This window comes from Metarhizium acridum (genome assembly GCF_019434415.1).
Source record: "Metarhizium acridum strain ARSEF 324 chromosome Unknown scaffold_13, whole genome shotgun sequence".
Taxonomy (NCBI): domain Eukaryota; kingdom Fungi; phylum Ascomycota; class Sordariomycetes; order Hypocreales; family Clavicipitaceae; genus Metarhizium; species Metarhizium acridum.
This window is the reverse complement of record NW_027094016.1, coordinates 1,908,549-1,929,294: the sequence shown is the minus strand read 5'-3', so window position 1 is coordinate 1,929,294 and position 20,746 is coordinate 1,908,549. Positions and strand designations below refer to the sequence as shown.

Genomic DNA, 20,746 nt, shown 5'->3' with positions numbered 1-20,746 from the left:
GGACAGCAGAGAAGTCGCAATGGAGGCTCTTACACTGGCGTCAGTGCAGCAAAATTTTCTCTACAAGTACAGCGCCGATGCGTCCTACACAAGGCCCTCATCTAAAAGCAGCAGCTCAGTGCTTGATCTGCTTGTCAAGATATCCGAGGATGAAAATTTCAACAGTCTGTCGAAAGAAATTGACTTTGGAAGGTTTGAAAGCACGATTACCAATCATGAGGACCTGATAATGGAGTACTGGAATGCCTGGAATATCTCCGATCCGATCAAGGATTTTGAATCATCACAGAGAGCCTCCGTTGCTCTTTTTGTTACATCGGTCGACCCTAAATCACATAATTACAACTTCTTCATCGTGCATCTGCTTACGACCAGCTATGCGTTGAGGGTCCTGCTGCCATTCTTCCCAGCCAAGTATCACATCAGCCTTGTGAGGCAGTGGTGGCTTTTAGTCATTGCAGTCTTTGTCTTGAAGGGGAGGCCATGTCCGAATCTCGAAAACATCGACAAAGACTGCAATGGCCGTGGCTGGAAGTATATCCAGGACAAGGCGCTGAACTCCCAGTTTTCAGGCGATGCACATTATGTCAAGGGTAGGTTACCAGTGATAAGCCCCTAAAGTTTCCGAGGAGACAATCTAACTAACTGTTTAGCAATCCGGGCAATGAGGGATATTGGTAGACTTTGGGGAGACGAGGATACTTTTTATCTCCGGGCGGCCGCAACGTTTGTGGATAATTTTCACGGATGGAGTTTCTAAACCCAAAGGGTTTTGGATCGCTTGTATTCGTAGAGGATTGTGTTTAAGTGTGAAAACATGTCTCGTGCTGTATGTACACCTAAATGTGAGTCAGTGCAAATTGAAACTATATCTGTTCATTACTCTGGTCAAATACAAAGCAATTGATAGCATGTTCCTTTGGTGCTATGCACACATTGATGACTACCTAGGTTTTACCAAGGGCCCAGATGACTGCATGTGGGTAATGTTGAAGTCTGGTGGGGTCGCTGTACTAACAGCACTCAGCTCAAGCTCCAGTCTGGTCAGCTACGGACATTTGAAGCCCTGGCGGATGGCCTCCAGTGGACCGGGTCACCACAGGTGCCTGGCAGCCTGGCACTTCAGCTGGTTGGGCCAAGTCTGGCCTGGTCTGACAGCATGCAGTGACCAGACTTCGGGCAAACGTAGTGTCACGTCCTCCCATTACTCGCCGTCAACATCAGACCAGTTGGCAGCTTTCCTGACCGACTGGTTGAGCTCAATTCTACAGACACAGTCCGCATGGAACTCCGGATACACAAATGCTTCAGTCGCTTTGATGGCACCGCCCGCGAAACGCCGCAGGCGGAACCCAGTTGAGGCGTCTGATGACGAAGATGAGCAGCCTCGAGCCAACACCCTCTCCAACTTCCTTCTGTCTTCGCCGAGCTCCTCTTCAAAAGCCCCAGCCACAACTGCGTCTACAAGTTCCCTCAATTGCAAAGGTTTTGCGGGCCAATCTGGCACCAGTTTGTCTCCTCGAAAGACGCGGGAAGCAAGCTCACAGAAGAATGGTAGCAGTCCCAGCCCCAAGAAGTCCAAAGATGTTGGACGAATGGAAGAAAGGGGCAAGACGGCCGATCTCAAGGCACTCTTTATGAAACAAGCCCAACGGGCCACGAATCCGGGAAGGGGGAGCGAAAAGCGACCTTCGCCCATCGATGACCCCATCAGCGATCCAATATCCGAAGATGACGAGATATCAGAACTCAAGGCTAGCTCATCGAGCTTGGTCAGCCAACATGCCCGCAAAAGAATGAGAAATGCGAGTGCAGTTGCGCCGAGCGAGTCGTCAAACACTGGTTCAATGTTCCTCAAACCACCCAGACCTGCAAATCCAGTTGGTGTCGATGACGATTTGCGACCATGGTCGGAGCGGTTCGGGCCGAGAAATCTGGATGAACTGGCAGTCCACAAGAAGAAAGTTGCAGATGTTCGAAGATGGCTAGAAGATGTTATGTCAGGACGCATGCGACAGCGGATTTTGATCCTCAAAGGAGCAGCAGGCTCGGGCAAGACAACCACTGTCCGGCTGTTGGCGACCGATATGGGCTGTGAACTCCTCGAGTGGAAAAATCCTACGACAAATTCGGGCACGGGATATGTCTCTGTGTCGGGCCAGTTCGGGGAATTCCTTGGCCGTGGCGGCAAGTTTGGGACACTAGATGTGGATGAGCCGGCCAACACAACCATGAAGAATTCAAACGGGCTTGCTCAAAGTCGAGCCAAGCGAATCATCCTCGTAGAGGAGTTCCCAAACACATTTTCAAGGTCCTCGTCAGCGTTGACCTCTTTCCGCAGCACAATACTCCAGTACCTGGCTGCGCATACGCCTTCACTGGCCAATTTTGGCAAGGCGTCTCAGCATAGGGATCAGATCAGTCCGATTGTTTTGGTCATTTCAGAGACCTTGTTGACAACAACATCTGCATCAGCTGATAGCCTTACGGCCCATCGCCTTCTGGGACCAGAAATACTTCGTCACCCTGGTGTTGGTGTGATAGAGTTCAATGCAATTGCACCTTCGATTCTGGCAAAGGCCTTGGAACTTGTCGTCTTAAAGGAAGCGAGAAAGTCCGGGCGCAGACGAACTCCTGGTCCCCAAGTGCTTAAGAGACTGGGCGAAATCGGAGACATTCGAAACGCCGTCTCCTCTCTCGAGTTCTTGTGCCTCAAAGGGGTACGAAGACTCGGACTGGGGAGCCAAGGTCGCTTTTACCAAAACCAAAAAAAGTACGAGGGATTCGATTAGTTTGACAAAGGGGGAAGCAGAGAGCCTAGAGTTGATATCGCAACGCGAAGCCAGCTTGGGCATATTTCACGCAGTTGGCAAAGTCGTATATAACAAGAGGGACGAAAAGGCGCCAGCAAATGATGCAATCGAAAATCTTCCCCCATTCTTATCAGAATATGCCCGCCCGAAGAGGTCACAAGTATCTGTTGATTCTCTTATTGATGAAATCGGTACAGACACTCATACATTCATATCCGCCCTCCATGAGAATTACATTCTGTCATGTCAAAGCACCGACCCTATGGATCTATCAACGCCGGTGGACTATGTCAACGAATGTATAGAATATTTATCAGAAAGCGATCTTCTCTGCCCATCCCGAGACGTATTTTTCGGAGGTAGGGGCGGCTTCGGTGGTTTCAGCGGTCGAGATTCAGGCAGCCATCTTCTTCGGCAGGACGAAATGACATTTCAAGTCGCCGTTAGAGGCATGCTCTTCTCCTTACCCAACCCGGTCAAACGCAAGACGACTACAATGTCCAAAGGCAGTGATGCATTCAAGATGTTTTATCCGACGAGTTTGAAGCTGTGGAAGGCAAAGGAAGAGATTGAGGGCATTGTCGACATGTGGTCATCAAGGATATTGAAGGGCGAATCAGAACTGGCAACAAAAAATCTAACAGACGGCGCAAATGCATTTTTGAGGTCCCAATCCTCTGGAGAGTCTTTTTCTTGGATGCAACGCCAACAACAGACACGGGCCGCAATTGCAAACACTACCGAACAAAAGGAAGAATCCTCGGACTCGTCGCCCTTGCTGTCACTGGGCAGCTCAGCTCAGCGAGAAATGCTCCTCGACCGACTACCTTATATGGCTCACATAGCACGAACCCGAAGAACAGGCGTGCGACTACGAGACCTTGAAAAGGTCGTGTCCTTTCATGGCGTCACAGCTGCCGCCGATGAAGAATTCGAGGCAGAGGATGATGCAACGCTGGGCGAGGCTTGGGCCACAGACAAACCCTCAGAAGAATCAAGTCCGCGTAAGAAGAGTGCGCGGATCAAAGCCGGCGGCATGTCCGGCATGTTAGCTCAAAAGTTAGTATTAAGCGACGATGATATCGAGGATTGAAAGAGGGCGTGTGCTTGATTTTTTACTGTACTATATCTTATTTCTACACCAACGAATGGGGTAAGGAGGCGCTCATGACGAGCATGAGCTAGTTGCGGGACTATGGGTACTTGAGCACGGTGCTCATCAATTTGCTTGTTTCCGTCGCACAGAAGGTCCAGATATTGTTCGCGCCCTTGTTGCTAAGGTTTGGCGATCCAGCTTGCCATTCAAACTGCCTTGTAAAATAACACCCGGGTAGGTCAGAGGCTTCAAAGAGGCCCGCACCACCAAACAGCAATCCATCCATGCAGCCCATACACCCCCGGCATCATCCAAAGTCCTCAGCAAGCTACTTGTGTAGGTCTCTCGAGGTGGGTTTGGTCTTGCGGTTTGCCAGATCTGCAGGTGCTCGGACCTATGCATGCCACCAGGGGAGGGCGGAAGAGTGGTGGCCCGGCCAGGGAAGAAAGAAAACACCAGCTCCATAGTTAGTAATAATCCAACCTGAGGCTGAAGCGCCGTTTGCGGTCTGCCAGCCAGAGCACGTTACAAGCTGCGGCTCCATATGGAGTATTGGTCCGAGAGTCTATGTACATAGTTACAGGGAGGCGGCATTGAATTCCAACGAGGGTGCCTTGTCCATCTTAACCCGTTCGTCCCATTGACCCTGCAGCGAGCTAAATCAAGCCACGCTACCATGACCTCGCCGCCGGGAAGGAAAGTCATGGCGTAACAGCGGCTAGTATGGATTGGGGCTACGACAACACCGATTTACCCCCGACTTGTAAACGTCTCGTGGCTGGTGAACAAGCAAAAAGAGCAAAGGCAAAATAAGAATACAAAAAGAGCTATGGACGGACACACCTGGGAAGCGGGGCTTGGGGGACCAAAAAGCAACCGCTCATGCAGGAGATTGCTGCACCAAGCATTTGGATTGTGGACCTACACCACGTTGAGCGGGTTGCAAGTACCGTACATACCATCGCATTGTAACAAAGGTTGCAGGTGCACACATAATGCATGCAATACCGTGATATCATGCTGTACAAAGCACACTTGGCCACGTAGTATTGGTGCCTTCTTGCTTCGTCGCTGGCTCCGAAACCCACAACTCCAGCGTCCGAGAGCCGTGATGAAACAACACAACATCTCACACGACCATCGCCGCATTCATCAATACGCATCATGGTGGCTCTAGACAAGGGTGGATTCGGGGCAAACGTGCCCAGCTCGTGGACGGGGCGTAAAATTAAAAAGAGTCGTGTGTCTACCCGACTACGTCTCATGTCTTCTACCTCCATCATCCCATCAAGTTCCTCCGTGCAAGTAAAATGACTCCTTGGGCTTCCAGTACGCGCAGTCAAATAATCAAACAGAGCCTCTCCCCTGTGCGTCCACAGTTCCCTTTGTTCGTGAACAGACCAGCTCCCTCGAAATTCAAACAAAGGAAAAAAAAAACTCGCTTCAAGTAGCAAGATGATTGTCAGATTCCGTCGAACTCCTCCTAATGGCATGGGATGATAGCTGGTTGAGGTGGACCCTAAGCAGACTATCTATCTATCTATGCATTGTCGCTTCTAAATGACCAAAAATTGCCATCTGACGTAAGAATCGTAAAGTCGGGTATGGGTAGAATAAAAAGCAAAACCGGGACAGCAAAAGGGTATAAGCGTAGCAAGAGCGATGAAAGAAGGAAAAAAAAACTCATTTCGTGATATCAGTTCCGAGATGGGCTTACTTGCTCGTGTATTTGTGTCTTTTGTTGCGTGTGTGTAGCTGTGAGTGTATGTACACACGTGCGGGTTTGAGTGTAATTGCGATTTCGAGAGAGGTAGATAAAAGGATTCGTAAGCCAAATACGGCGGTGACATCTCGCAAGTAGTTTAGGCCGACATCAGCACAAAATTATGACCGACGCACACGATTCCAGAATCTCTTCATTACGCCATTGTCATTTGCCAGTAGGTCTTCTTGATCCATAGTGGCAAACTGCCGCTCAATGCTTTCTTTTGAGTGTCCTTCTCGGGTAGCAGACACTGGCGACAACGGCTCGTCTCTGGCCTGAGACTTTCGTCCGTTGGAGGTCTTTTGCCAACCATAAATTTGATCCTCATTTGCACGAAGATCGGGCCGTGTCAGGGTCATACGAAGTGTCATTTCCCGACATGCTGCTGGTGCTTGAGCATAACCGGCCGTGTTTGATATGTCGTCCTTCTCTTGGCTCACACGAACTGGTTTGACTGATAGAGGTTTCTCCATGATTTCCGGGGTCCTAGGCGACTCGGGCTCCTTGGTAGAGGCCTCATCACTGTAGACCGAGGATTTGTCATCCTCAAGAGAGTTATTTGACTTGCCCGTGGCGTTGGTTGACTGTCCTCGTGACAAACTTGCCCTCGTACGTCGTGGGTAATTTTCCTTGCTCTGTACTTCCTCAATTGATGGAAAACCAAATTCAACGGCTTCGTCAAACTTGTGTGGCGAGGCAAGATACACCCGGAGCTTCATCCTTGCGTCTGGATCCTGGTAATGTGCTGCTGCGGCATCAATCGAGACAGATGCATCTGGAACCAGCTGCTTGTTGGGTGAAATAAGAGAAAGAGCCCGTGATCTTCGGCGAACATGGCCAAGAATAGGTGAAGTCGGGCTTGAGGCAGTAGGTGATCCCATCAGTGGCGGGCTCGCAGAGGTGTCCTTGGTAGTTGGCCGACTCCATGTAGATGAAGCACGACTGCTGAAAGGAAGCTTGGAAATGGATAGGTGTCGTCTAAATGACGGCCGGTGCTTCTCAGCCGACACATCTTCGCCTCGTAAATTGAAATGATAGTCATCGAGGCACAACTTCAAATCCAGGTCCTCCTCCTCCTCTAACCAGCGGAACGACTCATACATGGAATCGGCAGTAGACTTGATATCCGGAGCGGTAGTTGTGGTATCAGCAGAGAGCGACACCATCCTGTCAGGATTTGGTTTCGGACTTGTCGAGCTTCTGGACGGACTTTCAAATCGCGGTTGCCGTTTTCCAATTCGAAGGATCGATTCCTCCGTTGCATCCAATATCATACTCTGCCTCGACCTCTGTCCCCGCAACTGGTCACAGCTAGCGTAGCGATTCCTCCCAAGGCGATTCCCTGGACTAGCATATATCCGCAATGCGTTGCCTTGAGACCGGCGATGGGGAGCGTTCTCAAGCTCGTCTTGGCCAAAGCCAAGTCTGAGAGGCGGTCTGTCTTCCTCGTCACAAGACCAGGCAAAAGAGATATTATCGGAGCTCTCCTGGCCAGAATTGTCTATTGCTGGGTAATCCTGCCTCTGAATGATACGGAGGCGCTCGAGCGTTGAGAAGTACTATTCGGGATCAGGACGCAATTAGTGTTTGTGTCAAACATGGGAGACGGCTCATCTAGACGGATAAAGAGGAGAAGGAAAGAGTAAGTATTGATCGTGAGAGGGATGGACGGAGTATACATATGGCTAGATCTCGGGTCGAGATTACCATGTCAGAGGCAGTTGTGCTAGAAAGGGAATGGCATGTTTCAACGCAGGAACGAGCCCTGGCACACACCACGGGTAACCATATGTCAAGGAAGCGGGTACGTCGTGGTGACATCGTGAACTGCGGCAGACTAAAGGGCCATATCGCGTTTGTACTACTGTACGCCGTACAAATCAGTACACGCATGTACGTATTAGCCCAGAGCAGTTCTCCATCTTCCAAGCACAAGTACAACAAGGGACACCCCTATTTACCCAGCAGCCACAACCGACAGTCTATTAGATTAAACAGATTGCTCTTGGGGTGACCAGCTGCGCAATCTGGTCCGTCCCTGGCTGGTCAGTTCTGAACCGAGGGTGTGAGGGAACGTGCTGTCGTGGCCCGAATGGTGCTTGACCGCTGGAACTACGTCCAGCCCAGATCACAGCACACAGTCCTAGTTCTCCGTATGTGGAATGGCCTTGGTCTGAATATGACTTGTGACGAAAGTGTGGAGGGTAGGAGGATGCAGGGACAAAAGAAAACAGGGAACGCTTAGAACCATTTCAGCGAATGAGTCGCGCGGGGTGGTGTTGGCCAAGGGCACTTCTGCTTGCGAACCAGACAAAGCACACTGTTGCAAGTACTCGCGGAGTACACGTACTCCGTGCCGAGAACACATGGGGTGTTGGATTTGGGCTTGCTTTGGGTTCATCCCTGGTCAAACATCTCATGGCTCACCGCCGTGGGCCTGACCGTGCATTGCATTTGCAGGGGAGGACCGAACAATATTGGGGCCCAGGGGGATGGGTAAGGGCAGGGAGTACTCCGTACGACAAGAGTCGTAAAAGGGCGAAGTAAACATGTGCTCGAGCCAGGACAATTATAAGGGAAGGAAATAGAACAGGAAAAGAAAGAGAAAGAGATGACGGCATTGAGGGAAGCGAAGATGACTTGCACTAGACGGAGAGTGACAAGGAGACGCCCTCGTTAGGTTGAGGGAACAGGCAGAGCGGCGTAGCAATCATAATTAGCCAGAACGACCAAGATCAGCAACTTGCAGCCAGTGCACAGATGGCGGAAGCAACAATATGCCAAAGTTGCGCCTGCTACACTCGAAACTGACTTTTTTTGGCGACTGTGCCTGAACCTTCCGCCTCTTGTCTATGTGCCATCAATATGCGGATTGCTTCTTTTCAGAACCATCCCAAAGAAGTCCGTGCCAGGCTCGGGCTGAGACCCCATCAATTGGTGACTTCTGTGTATCCGTCTTGTCAAGTCCCAATTCCATCACTTGCTTCTCTGTTCTCGATGCGTCTTGTTCCAGTGTCATTAACTTACTTTGCGTTGAATAGTAGGTGGCAGTGCCTCAAATTCATCCCTCGTTAGGGCTGGAGATCGTGACAGGCCATCTGAGGATGATGCTCTCCCGTGAGAAGAGCTCTGCCGAGGCTTGAATGTTTGGATGGGGTTGCCACTCTGATTTGCGCTTCGAGATTGAGGCTTTGGGGTTGTTGGCACAGCTTTCTTGACGACCTCGTTGTTAATGAGCCTTATGCTACTATAGCAGTGATGCAGTGTGTTGCCCACATGTGGATGTTCGGTATCGTCGCCGCTGTCAGTAAAACTGTCTCGCACTCGTGGTCGACGAAAAGGACCTCTGGCATTTGGCAGAATGTCGTGTCGATTTCGACTTCTTGTGGAGCTATTGGAATTGGTACAAGTCTCTGTCCTGAAAGACATTGGCAATGTCGCAAGGCTATTGGAAGAGCCAAGTCTAGCTCGGCGGGCACTGTCCCTGGCGCTACACGTGCTAGCAATAGACTCTAGCTTTTCAATAGTCGAAGGCGCATTAGCTGCCATGGCGGCTACAGCAGCAGGAACGGAATCCAACAACAAGAAACTAGAATGGTAGTAGTTGGCATGGTCGTGCTCGCCTGTCGAGAGAGAAAACGAGTTCCTGGGAGAGTCGAGATCGAGAAAGCTTTTCATCTCCTGATAGTAGACGGGAGAAATGGGATAAGCCAAATGGAGATTGCCATTGTCGTCGGCTTCCCAGCCCCGGCTGTTGTCGACCTGAGCCATGCTAGCCCAGCAACCGAGCTATCGCCCAAAACGTACGACTCTAACAATTAACTGACCGGATATCCAGGGCACTACTCCGTACTCGGGAGTCACCTCGATTAAAAGTAGGTACCTGTAGTCGTGACCAGATAAATTTGGATGTAACCCCGTTCTTAACAAATGGAGCACTTCGCGGGACCCAGGGCGCTCCCCAGTCACTGATCCTTCGGACTTGCAAGCTCTTTGCAATCTTCCCAGGCGCTGGACTGAATGGGAAGAAAAAGCGAGCTTGCGAGCTGTGCAGCATAAAGTGCACGCTGTATAATTGTATTGTAGAGCCCACAGTCAAGGTTAGGCCTGTGAGAAAAGACTGTACGAGGTGCTTGGCGACGGCAAAGCTGTGCTCGATGAAGGTGGTCAAGGCAGGGGAAAGCAATGCCGCAAAATGCCCAAGCAACTCGCCCTTGGGGCAGGGATGATTATTCAAAGTTACAGCAAGCCGAAAAAGAGCATGTCGTTAGCAATGATCTGAATCTGAGCAACAGGCTGACAATCCATGTCGTTAAAGAGATGAGTATGAATCGGTTGTTGGTTTGCACGGAGAATCTGTAGAACGTCAAAAGTTGGTCGTGTGGGCAGTGATATCTTCATGTATCGTTTTCTTTTTTGCACTGGCATCCAGGGCAGCAGGTTGCACGGACATACTATTATACACAAGGACTCTGATACGAGCATATGACAGTGCACAAAGTACACGGAGCACAAAGTGCAAGAGCGGCTGGTCGTGCCTGCATCCTAGTCGGCATCAAGCACTCCAGCTTCTTCACGCGTCATGAACGCCTCGCAAAGCACAATTGTGAGCACACATGATCCGGTCAGGCCATCTCCGTGAGAACGACGTTGCAGCCAAGAAAACTTTTGATACGCCTTACAATCAGCCAGCTCAAGGATGACAGTAGAGGTAACGGCCCCGACGGCCCAGGGGCCAAGACGCATCCCCGTTGAAGCGAACAATGTGGCGGCTCCAGAACAAGCACCAACCAGAAGATCGTCACGGAGAAGACTTGTGGCACTCGGCAATGAACATTGTATGGGCGGATACGGAGTATTCAAGCCCAGCTCAGCGGGAGAGTGGGCACCGCTGGTGGCCAGGGGGAAAGCTTGAGCTCCAGCCACGTCGTGGTTCCAGAGATCTTCTAGGTACGCTCCACACCTGCAGCTTATTCCGCGCTCTCGATGTTCGTTCAAACCTTTTGAAGGCCTAAAAATATGAGCTATCCACTCTCGCCTTTTCAAAAAGATGAAGGATGAACACGAGTTCTGAGACTGGGGGTACCGTGGCTTGCTCAGCGGCCGCAAAACACCGAAACAACTAACCGAGTCTTCAGGCATAGTACGGAGTATTCCGTCACACGCATAGAAAGGCCGAGAAACACAATTTCGCTTACTCAACGTTGTGATACGACTACGAGGTACAGAGTGCTTGGCCTTTGGCAATGAGGAAATCCGGTTCATGTCTTGCGAGTTACCAGCCATTCAGTATTCGACAGGGTAGAGCCCCTAAAAGTGGCTTGGCTAGACAGAACAAGAGCCACCTAAAAATAAAGAAATATAAGACACAGCTACTGCGGTCCGGCACTAGACTGTTCACCTGGGCTCTCCCACGCAAACTCGGGAACAAATTTGTCGGGCCTTTCTAAAAGACCAGTCTGCCTAGGATATATTACGAACCTGGTCTGGATCTTCAAAAACAGGGAGCAGCAGCGGCCGAGGGGATGTCGTGGATAGCATGCACGGGGTAGGACAAACCATAGCTAGGTGGCTTCCATGTGTCGAAGCAATCATTTAGTCAAACCTGAGTGCCACCGCCCCGTACACTTCCTAACTATTATTCTTCATAGAAGAACTATTTGGCATGTAACAGAGGAGCGCACTTGGGGCTAAACAACATATAGGCTCGCACAAGAGGCCATCTCCCAACATAACACAGCATAAGTATCAAGATGTGCCACAACGTTATCGAGGTTAGCAGGTTCTCGTCTTTATGAGGGACATTTTCACCGATGCTCTCGTGACTTGTGCTTAACTCGCTTGCAATTGAGCACTTGCGTCAGCTCGTTCATCCACATAATGGACACTGTCACAGCGTTTTCCGTAGAACTGATTAATGTATCACAAGAATTGGACTGGGTGATGGGAGACGAAACAAACCAGACTTTTGAGTTTGAATCTGGATTGAAGTACGGTTCTCCGGTAAGTCCTTAACATGGTCACAACCTTTTGTCGCTTATCTCCATGTGAATGCTCGCCTACTGTGGCATTCTAACTTCTGGCAATTGAGGCAGTTATTACTCCGTATATTGCTCTTTCTAAGAAACGTGCATTATTTTGAACCCAAGGTCAGTCGACAACTTCTCCATACTCCCTTGCCACAATCATGCCAGGTCTACAGTGGTCTCCAGTCGGTATGTGCACAATCCGGAAGCCTTGATATCAGACGTTGCGTGTCGTCAAGCCTCCAAGGCGTGGTTATCAGCTGTAATGAAGAAGGCACTAACGAAGCTCGCCCTTGATTTCTTAGCAAGTCCAGAGAATACCTATCTCGATGTACATAGTCCGCAGCAGACCATGTATCACAGGAAGGGAAGAGAACATAATTGTCTCAAAGGCAGGTGTCAAGCAGTTCCTTTTCTTGTTGTCTCAAACATAAATTTCGGCTCTTCCACGTTTTCTGTAACCGCCAGCTGTTTCGATGTAAGGGGCCCCCTTCAACAAGATAAGCTCCGGCTCACGCCAAGGTTCCTGTCATCAATGTCGCCCGTCAACCACAGCCCGCACGAAAGGATAATGATAGCTATTGGCCATGCTCAAGCCGGGGCCAATAATAGGATCATGGGTCAGATTCAGCATCCTCAGCCACCGCAGGGGACGTCGTCTTTCCCAACATTTTGACAGCTGTCATCGATGTTTAATGACGCCATACAAAAACGCCACATAATCAAATTTGGCGTCTAGTACGGAGTACAAAAAGACGATGAACGTGTTCATTATGCAGTACTATACTTTACCCCATGTGGCGGCTTAAACAGGCTATGGGGACGGCAAAACAGCAACGACGACATAGTATACTCTGTAAGGGCACAGATGTCGCGTCCGGCATTTGGGAGAAGGGGACGTCCAAAGTCCGAAGAATTTCATGTCGGTGGCGGCGCCGTCATTGTATCAGCCCGTCAGAAACAGAACAGAGGTGACCGTTGCGCGTGATTATGACGTCTGGAAGTCTCAAGGGGATGAATTGGTCCAGTCATTCTCGATGATAATTACACCAAGACAAAATGATTACGGCAAATGATTTCATATGGTCAAATTGCATATTCAGCAGGAGACTATCCCAACTTCGTCAGTATTATGATCTCACATATGGCTTGTCATTTTACGACTTTGCCGGCTCTACTCTGAACAATCAAATACGACATGTTCTAGAATTCTTGGCCGGAAACTCATCCCGGTGGTGCCTTGGCCCCGTCCTGTTTATGTACGCGCCCTGGAAGTATGGTAACATCATCTCTCCCAACACCACAGAGGGGCTTCCATATTATGCTCGAGTCATACGCCGGGACACTTCAATAGTTTCTCACCCAGATATCCGGGGACACCTTACACAGATGCAGTTGACTTCGAAGAGCAGAGGGGTCATCATGTCTTGGCAGATATCTTGGTACTCCCTACTCCGTACAACCCCATGTACTACTTGCTCTGCAACGACGAAGAAGCTTGTACATGAAGCGTTTGGTTCCTGTCATTACCGTGTTCATAGGCCGCCAACAAAGAGTCCGACCGGCCAATTTCTCCACACCCAGTATCGGATCACCTTTCCAAATGGTCCCATCGAATGGGGTAAGTGGACGGTCCCTGTCCTCTTGGGGTTTCTGATTCTGACGTGATTCTATAGAGAACGTGGTGATTGTCATGGATGCCGTGCCATCCTTAAAGCTTTTAACTACCGTGCCTGCGGTCCCTTTGGGCTAGACTCCGACCCAAAACCCTTTCAAGACTCCGACCAAACGCAAGGCTTTGGAGGGGGATATAATTGAAGTGTCCGATACTAAATCGGAACAGGTTTCTACTCGAAAAGCTTCGCGCCAGCTCGAGTTCACACCTACCAACGTCATCACTCGTGCCCAGGCAGTCCAGATGGCGAGGGGTGAGTCCCTCTCGCCTCGTAAGAGTGGTGGCGCGACGTCCGAGATTCGGGCCCGAGCCAAGGCTCAGTGGGAAGATTCCAATGTGCGTGGCGACAGCCAGTGGTGTCACCGATGCGTGACCCAGTACTTGGGTGAGTATCAGCCCAAGATCGACTCCGATCCCGAGTTCACTCCTCCGACCGAGATCGAGTTGCGTTGCATCCGCTCCACTGAGGGAGTCAAGGATAACTGCAATTATTGTACCTCCCAGGGAGGTCTCTGCATTCGCGTAAGTATTAGAGGATGCAGACTGAGAGAGCACTGCATCGGAGACATGCCAAGTCTTGTCGGGAGATACGCTAATGTCCGAGCCATATATTTTTGTTATTTTTAACTTTTTATGTTTTTATTACGAGAAGCGCAATGCCCTATGTCGACCCAAGGAACCGTCCCACCACGCGACACCGTCAGATATCGGTTCAAAATTAGGTGGGAAGTCCCAACACCCCGCATCGGTGAGTCGTAGCCAAAGTCGAAGTCTTCCGGATCAAGTATCGACCTTGATACCGTCTCGGAATTCAAGACTCCAATTCTTCCGGTCTTTGTTGTGTTGATGGTGGCGGTCCCGGCGGTCGAAATCCGCTCCGCAGATACCAACGTTCACGTGGCGGTAATAGTTGAAGCTTGCAAAGAAGAACGCAGGACTGTTCCTAGAAACCTAGCGTATCTAACAGCCATGTGTATATCATCAGGTGAGGACGTGTGAATGGTGGATATAACGGCACGGAGCAGACGGATGTTGGGATGTCCCTCGACCACTTCTTCATTCGTCGTCAAGATTTCCTTCAAGCAAGTATGAGCATGTTTGTGCACATGGCGAGATGAGCTAGCCGTTGGGTGTGCTTAATTCGACAGATATCTCGAACTCTTTTTCTTGCCTTGAGCAGGTGGAGGCTGGAAGCAACAATAAACAACCAGAATCGCACGGGAATATAAGGCAACAGTCTCAAGGGGCCAAGGGTATCGACGACAATATTCAGCAGGTGTCGGCTAGCTTTGTTAGCTTTCGAAGCAAGGCGTGTCAATATTTCTACATCCGCATTTGAGATGGATTTGTCCTGGCTCCTTAACCTGATCGATAGCAATGCCTATGATGCGGGACCGAGGCTCTACATGACGACGTAATGGTACTCGATGTCAAGGCATTCCTTTACTAATACGTTGCTGTCTTTTACAAGGAATATTAGCTCTGTAGCCTTTTGTTAGCTTGTGTCATGTAGGGCTTCTTTACCATCCTGTTGGTGCTGGTTCTGACGATGCCATCGATCCGACGCCCTGCTCAGATACTCCATCTCGAGCACCATGCTTTGAACTTGGATCCCTAGACCGAATTTCCTGAGGGAATGCAGCGAATCCCGGCCCTTAGCTTGTATTGAAAGCTCGAAGAAACTCTCCCACAGCACGCTGTAAGGCATGGCGCTCACAAACGACGCAAACAATCTGTCTCGCACAAGCTGTCTTGACTTTTCTGGGAGAAGCGGCTCGGCCTCGAGCCGCGTCGCTAGACTTTCATCTGTGAGATATATGAAGACACACACCAGAACTCTCCATTCTTGTCTGCGTTTGTCAGATTCAGAGAGCAGGCTTGCGGAACTGGGAGCGTCGTGGTCAAAACAGCCGCTCTGTCTGAATTCACAGGGTCGTCTCTCGAGCGCGCACCGCTTGCACGGCTGGTTAACACCATTGAATGGCTCGCATTGGGATTTGCGCTTTCGACATCGCTCGCAGGAGAGGAACGCGCGGGGGTGTCAGGACTCGGGTGGTGAGGAGGGTTGGTTCAAAGGCATGAATGACAGGCCTGCTTGGGAGGATGCATCTCGACGTCTCATGGTTTGCAAAATCCTTCATCGAGGTAACGACATTGGACGTCCTGTACTTTTATATAATTTGGTTTCCGAATGAGGCATGAAGTGATGTCAACACATGATGACGACGGTCGCATAATCAAGGCATCAGACCCCACAATGTTGTATGACGGCGGGATTTGCAGTCTCGGCTCAAGCATCGGGGGTCACTACGACACAATCAGCTTCAGAGGAGCTCCTCTTACTTCGACTCTACCATGTTGCTGTTGTAACCATGCCTGAGTAACAGCTCAAGCAGCCTGTTACTCAAGCAGCTCCAACTTTGGGTCATCATCACTCGACATCAACCTCATCAGTCCATCGGGTCCGTCTTGGCCGGTGTGACGTCACCGTTAGCTGCTTTACTGGTACTGGCACTTGAGACGTCTTTTAATTCATCAAATATGTACTATTTTAATCTTACGTCACGAACTCATGGCTAATATCTACTCATCAAAGACCTTCCCTGGGTTAAGCAGCCAGCTATATCTTATCAGTCACGGTTCACATTCGAACAATGGCAATACTCACTGGGGATCAAGAGAGTCCTTCAAAGCTTTCATGACTCCCAGCGTTGCACCGTCAAGCTCCTTTGCCAAGCAATGCTAGTGAAATTGTTAGTAGACAATGTCATACACTTGCACCAATCTCGGGGATTTCATCACATACCTTCTTTCCGAGTCCGATGCCGTGCTCCCCCTTCAGGCCAATTAGACAACAACATTTTGATACATCTTGGACCAGATAGGACTCACTGAAACCGTTCCTTCCATTGCGATAGCATCCTCCACCATCAAGTTGACACATTCTGTAACTGCCTTCTTCTGTTCGGGAATATTCGGGTTATACATGATCATCTGATGGAAATTTCCATCGCCGACGTGCCCTATGATACTGTTAAACAGTCCAAGCTTTCTTGCCCTCTCCTGAGACAATTCTACTCTTAATTAGCACGATCCCGTCCCAGGTAAATGGAAGACACTTGCCGATCAAGTCAGCCATTCGCGACAGTGGAACGGCTACGTCCGTAGACCAAACTTCGGTGCCCTCGGGCTTCACCGCTAAAGAAGCCCACAGTACTTGTTTCCTTGCAGACCACAGAGCCTCCATTTGTTCGGGGCTACTGGCAAATTCGAATGATTTACAGTCAAAGGATTTGGCAACCGCCTGGGCGGATTTTATATTGTCCTTTACTGTGGCATCTGTTCCTGAGAATCTGTCCGAATAAGTCCAGAATATTCAAGTCTTTTGTAGACACTGGAAATGGAAGCATCTTTGTTTTTTTATCTTACTTGATGAATAAAGTTGGTAGTTCTTTCCACATTCTCCCCCCAGCACCTCCGTTTTTGTTAATTATTTGCATTTGTACGTCATCCATGAGCTCAACGGCGGCCACAGGTATGCCGGACCGAACGATTGAAGCCGCAGCAGTTGCAGCTTGTCTGATATTCTGGAACGTGACAGTTGCAACGCTGTGTCTAGATGGCACAGTCGCTAGTTTCAGCGTAATCTCAGTGATGATGCCCAAAGTCCCTTCGGAGCCGGCAAAGAGGCCGTTCAAATTGTAGCCGGCAGAGGTCTTTCGGGGTCTGTTACGGGTCTTGATGACGGATCCATCGGCGAGAACCACCGTCAGGTTGACTACATAGTCCTTCATGGTGCCATATCTCGTGGCATTGGTGCCGCTGCAGTTTGTCGAGACCATTCCGCCGACTAGGGCTGTCGGGCTGGGATCTGGGGGGAGGAACAATCCAGAGTTCTTGAGGTCATTGTTAAGATTGGTCCAGTTTACACCTGGTTGAACCACCACGTCCATGTCTTCGGGGTGTAAGGCTACAATCTTATCCATGGTAGATAGATCAATGCATATGCCAGAGTATGGGGAGCTAAAGTTACCTTCGACGCTTGACCCTGCGCCATAAGGAACCATTGGCACCTTGTACTTGGTACATACTCTAGCGATGGTCGATACCTGCTCTGTTGACTGGGGTCGGACAATAGCCACTGGTCGAACGTCTGTGTTGGATGTAGACCATTCGGAGTAGCCGTGCTCTTCCAGGTCGAATTCTTCTACACTGACTGCATCCTCGCCTAGTATTGATCGTATTTCGTCAACCGCCTACGTGAAGAAAATAAAAAATTAACATTCGATTTCCGAAATGCTTCGTTTCCAGGCGTACCTTCAGCATGGTTTTCTTGTCGGCGTATTTACGAGGAAGTGCGCCACGGCCTCCAGGTACATCCCGCCATCGAGGAGTGACACGCGATAACACTCCCTCAGAACGAGGTCCTAAAAAGGAAGAACCAGCAGCACCGCCAACTAGCAGGCCAGCTGCGAGATACAAAAGGGTCTTGGAGCTTCCATTTCGGGCGGCCGAAGAGGTGGAAGCAGGACGAATTGGTCGAAGTTGCCGAGCTACCCTGAGGCTGGACGGCGTCCTCGCTCTAAGCAATCGCGTGGCTAGCTTCATAGCTCTCTCGGAGCATAAAGACTTACCCGAATATATTACCTAGGCTCAAAGAGTACTATATTGAAGCTTGCGAATGAGTCTCAATAGTTTTGCCACGTGGCTCGGCAGCCGAGAACTGAGGGAGGAGAAGGGCGAAGCGAGAATCCAAATAGCAAATTGACGACGGAGAGGACCCCCCCCACGCGATTCACTGCCGTTGGACGGGTCAACTGGCGGCAGTTCCGTTAGAGGTCCATCATCCCCAGCTTTCAGCAACCAGTAAGCAGCCCTCGGAAATGGCTGACCGAACGGGCCGGGGAAGGCGCAGGGGTCGGATACATGCCAATCGGAATAGCGTCGGAAATGTGCGGGTCGCGCCAAGGATAAGTTTATTTTGAAAACGCTCCGCCGTGAGCCGTGCGTATCATTCATATGTAGCTTCTGGTCTCTACTCCGCCGATGTCGTTCAAACAGTCATTGCCGATGGTGTATTGCGGGAGGAATCTGTGGTAGTTTTGGTTGCCATGGGAAGTCTTTTTTTATTATTTTATTTTAAAAAGTACACAAAACTTCGACATTGAGCCATTTACAAGTGGTGCTGTCCGCACCTGCTTAGGACGCGTTGCCGAAACTACCAGACATTTTCCATTCCATTCGTCCCCCGTCTCGTCACCACTGCATTGCCATCATGTCACAGGGACCAAAGTACAGCTCAACAGTTGGTCAAAACCCTGACCATGGCGTGGATAGTGTCAAGGCAAAAGAAAAGTAGCCCTCAGAAGCACCGTCTTTTGCCGAGATTGACGACAGGACCAACCGACGACCTCTCCGTAGGATTGACTGGAAGCTAATGCCTGTTGTATGCATCCTCATCTCGTAAATTCTAGCTCTACCTTCATTCCGGAAGAGAAGTCAACTAGTGTACTGCATCTTCTAACAGCATGTTCAGCTCTGCGCTACATATGCGCTTCAGTACTATGACAAGGCCATTCTTAGCCAGGCCGCCATCTTTGGCCTCAAGTACTCATGGGCCACTCTGATCTTTTACTTCGGATACATTGCTGGAACTTATCCTCTCTCCTTTCTGGCCCAAAAGTATCCACCTCGTCTGGTGTGTACCGGTATTTGCCTTGTCTGGGCAGTGGTAGTTCTCACCACGCCAGCCTGTAGGTCGTATCAAGGTCTGCTGGTCAACTGCTTCTTCTTGGGACTCATCGAGTCCGGTGTCTCTCCCATTTTTATGCTTGTCGTTAGCCTCTGGTACACCCACTCGGAGCAAGTATTGCGGTCCAGCTACTGGTATTCGTCCAGCGGTGGCTCGCTCCTAGTATCGCCCCTCATCAACTACGGCCTGGGCCACATATCAGGAGGCTCACCCCATCCATGGCAGTACATGTATCTCATTGCTGGTGCGATTACCTTTCTTTGGGGCGTTGTACTTTGGTGGGTATTTCCAAATACGCCTCACAATGCCAAGGGCTTCAAAGAGGAGGAGCGAAAATTGTTGGAGGAACGGGTGCGGGCCAACAACGCCGGAGCTGAGAACAATCTTTTCAAATCTTACCAGCTAAGAGAGGCGCTAACAGATTATCTCTGGGGCATAATAACCCTGTCCACGGTATCTTGCACGGGCTCGGGTGTCGTTACTGCTTTTGGCTCCATAATTTTCAACGGCATGGATTCGACGTCTTCACATCTCTGCTGTTGAATCTGCCGATTGGTGCTTTGGCCTTCATTTGTATCCTCGGATCAGGATACTTGGGTCGAACAGTACCCAATTCCCGGTTCTTCATCATCGCCGCGTCCTGTTTCCCCGTGATAATTGGGTGTGGCCTACTGTGAGTAAAACTTCAGTTATGGTTCTCCTTGGCACGCTTGTGACTGACTGATCACGCGTCGACAACGGATAGGTGGCAACTGCCTGATACTAATCGGGGTGGTCGTATTGCCGGCTTCTACTTGATCAATTTTTTTCTCCTCCGCATGGGTTCAGTGCATCGGTCTGGGCACATCAAATGTGGCTGGACACACCAAAAAAGCTGTATATGCCGCAGGAACCTTTATTGGCTTCTCCCTGAGCAATATCATCATCCCCTTAATTTTTGATGCGTAAGTGATTGTCGAAATTAATAACTCGGAACCTGTCCGAATGGGTTTCCCTGACATGAGGTCCAGGAAATGGGCTCCACGATACGATCAAAGTTTTGTTGATGTCATGGTCTGTTTTGCTGCGTGTTTCATTGTGGCCATGGGTCTGCGGTTCGCGCTGGCGAGAGAGAACCAAGAATGAGAGCGCAACTATGGTCCACCAGAAATAACTCATGGTTTACAAGATTTGACAGACCGTGAGAATAAGTCCTTTTCGATACAACTTGTAACAGACTTGCAATGCGGACGAAGTCGATTGCGTGTGCTGTTTCGTGGTCTCTGCCAGGTGTCATGATATGAAATCGCGGTAGAAGAAATATATGAAAGATGCACCGTAGAATACACGAATATGTACCCGTATATTTCAAGAAGCCAAAGCACGTTTGACATGTGCGTGACCGGCAGTTGCTGCGTGTGTACGGAGTAAGTGACACAGATTAAACCCGATTGATTGCCTTGAATGCCGATATTTTGCCGTGGGCGCAGTCACATTGTGAGCTAGGCCGTGCAGCAAGCTCCCCAGTTAGTTACTGCCTCATGCGCGTCAATTGGAAGGAAGATCTCCTCTGCCAATCATCGACCATTTTGTTTCTGTCCGCTGCCTAGACACATCCTTTCCATGCGCAGGCTGCATCG

The 20,746-nt window shown here is 50.0% G+C and overlaps 8 protein-coding genes across 8 annotated transcripts; 4 read left to right on the top strand and 4 right to left on the bottom strand.

Moving 5' to 3' along the window:
• Positions 1-19: 19 nt before the first annotated feature.
• rad17_3 (RFC checkpoint protein Rad17) lies at positions 20-760 on the top strand (the record flags this gene model as incomplete). Its single annotated transcript, XM_066117639.1, has 2 exons — positions 20-593; positions 654-760. 2 exons carry the CDS (start codon positions 20-22, stop codon positions 758-760), a joined length of 681 nt encoding a protein of 226 aa, XP_065977426.1.
• Positions 761-1,319: 559 nt separating this feature from the next.
• On the top strand, positions 1,320-2,792 carry rad17_2 (RFC checkpoint protein Rad17; the record flags this gene model as incomplete). Its single annotated transcript, XM_066117638.1, has 1 exon — positions 1,320-2,792. The coding sequence occupies one exon, from the start codon at positions 1,320-1,322 to the stop codon at positions 2,790-2,792; it is 1,473 nt and encodes a 490-aa protein (XP_065977425.1).
• Positions 2,793-3,075: 283 nt separating this feature from the next.
• Positions 3,076-3,906, top strand: rad17_1 (RFC checkpoint protein Rad17; the record flags this gene model as incomplete). Its single annotated transcript, XM_066117637.1, has 1 exon — positions 3,076-3,906. The coding sequence occupies one exon, from the start codon at positions 3,076-3,078 to the stop codon at positions 3,904-3,906; it is 831 nt and encodes a 276-aa protein (XP_065977424.1).
• A 126-nt stretch (positions 3,907-4,032) lies between these two features.
• On the bottom strand, positions 4,033-4,374 carry J3458_003202 (uncharacterized protein; the record flags this gene model as incomplete). The annotated part of the gene is made up of 1 exon (XM_066117636.1): positions 4,033-4,374. The coding sequence occupies one exon, from the start codon at positions 4,372-4,374 to the stop codon at positions 4,033-4,035; it is 342 nt and encodes a 113-aa protein (XP_065977423.1).
• A 425-nt stretch (positions 4,375-4,799) lies between these two features.
• On the bottom strand, positions 4,800-10,170 carry J3458_003200 (uncharacterized protein). The gene is made up of 2 exons (XM_066117635.1): positions 8,702-10,170; positions 4,800-7,233 (listed from the first exon to the last, which is right to left on the bottom strand). The coding sequence occupies exons 1-2, from the start codon at positions 9,443-9,445 to the stop codon at positions 5,794-5,796; spliced, it is 2,184 nt and encodes a 727-aa protein (XP_065977422.1). The 5' UTR covers positions 9,446-10,170; the 3' UTR covers positions 4,800-5,793.
• A 5,788-nt stretch (positions 10,171-15,958) lies between these two features.
• Positions 15,959-16,369, bottom strand: J3458_003199 (uncharacterized protein; the record flags this gene model as incomplete). Its single annotated transcript, XM_007811234.2, has 4 exons — positions 15,959-15,995; positions 16,044-16,117; positions 16,182-16,211; positions 16,268-16,369. The coding sequence occupies 4 exons, from the start codon at positions 16,367-16,369 to the stop codon at positions 15,959-15,961; spliced, it is 243 nt and encodes an 80-aa protein (XP_007809425.2).
• A 40-nt stretch (positions 16,370-16,409) lies between these two features.
• On the bottom strand, positions 16,410-17,983 carry J3458_003198 (uncharacterized protein; the record flags this gene model as incomplete). Its single annotated transcript, XM_066117634.1, has 3 exons — positions 16,410-16,728; positions 16,805-17,631; positions 17,693-17,983. The coding sequence occupies 3 exons, from the start codon at positions 17,981-17,983 to the stop codon at positions 16,410-16,412; spliced, it is 1,437 nt and encodes a 478-aa protein (XP_065977421.1).
• A 1,219-nt stretch (positions 17,984-19,202) lies between these two features.
• J3458_003197 (uncharacterized protein) lies at positions 19,203-19,670 on the top strand (the record flags this gene model as incomplete). The annotated part of the gene is made up of 1 exon (XM_007811233.2): positions 19,203-19,670. One exon carries the CDS (start codon positions 19,203-19,205, stop codon positions 19,668-19,670), a length of 468 nt encoding a protein of 155 aa, XP_007809424.2.
• Between the last annotated feature and the right edge of the window lie 1,076 nt (positions 19,671-20,746).

Coding starts and splice junctions, on each gene's coding strand:
- J3458_003200 (XM_066117635.1), bottom strand. CDS start 9,445: ATGGCTCAGGTCGACAACAGCCGGGGCTGGGAAGCCGACGACAATGGC. Junction 7,234..8,701: donor CACCTACTATTCAACGCAAA/GTAAGTTAATGA, acceptor GATCCCGAATAG/TACTTCTCAACGCTCGAGCG.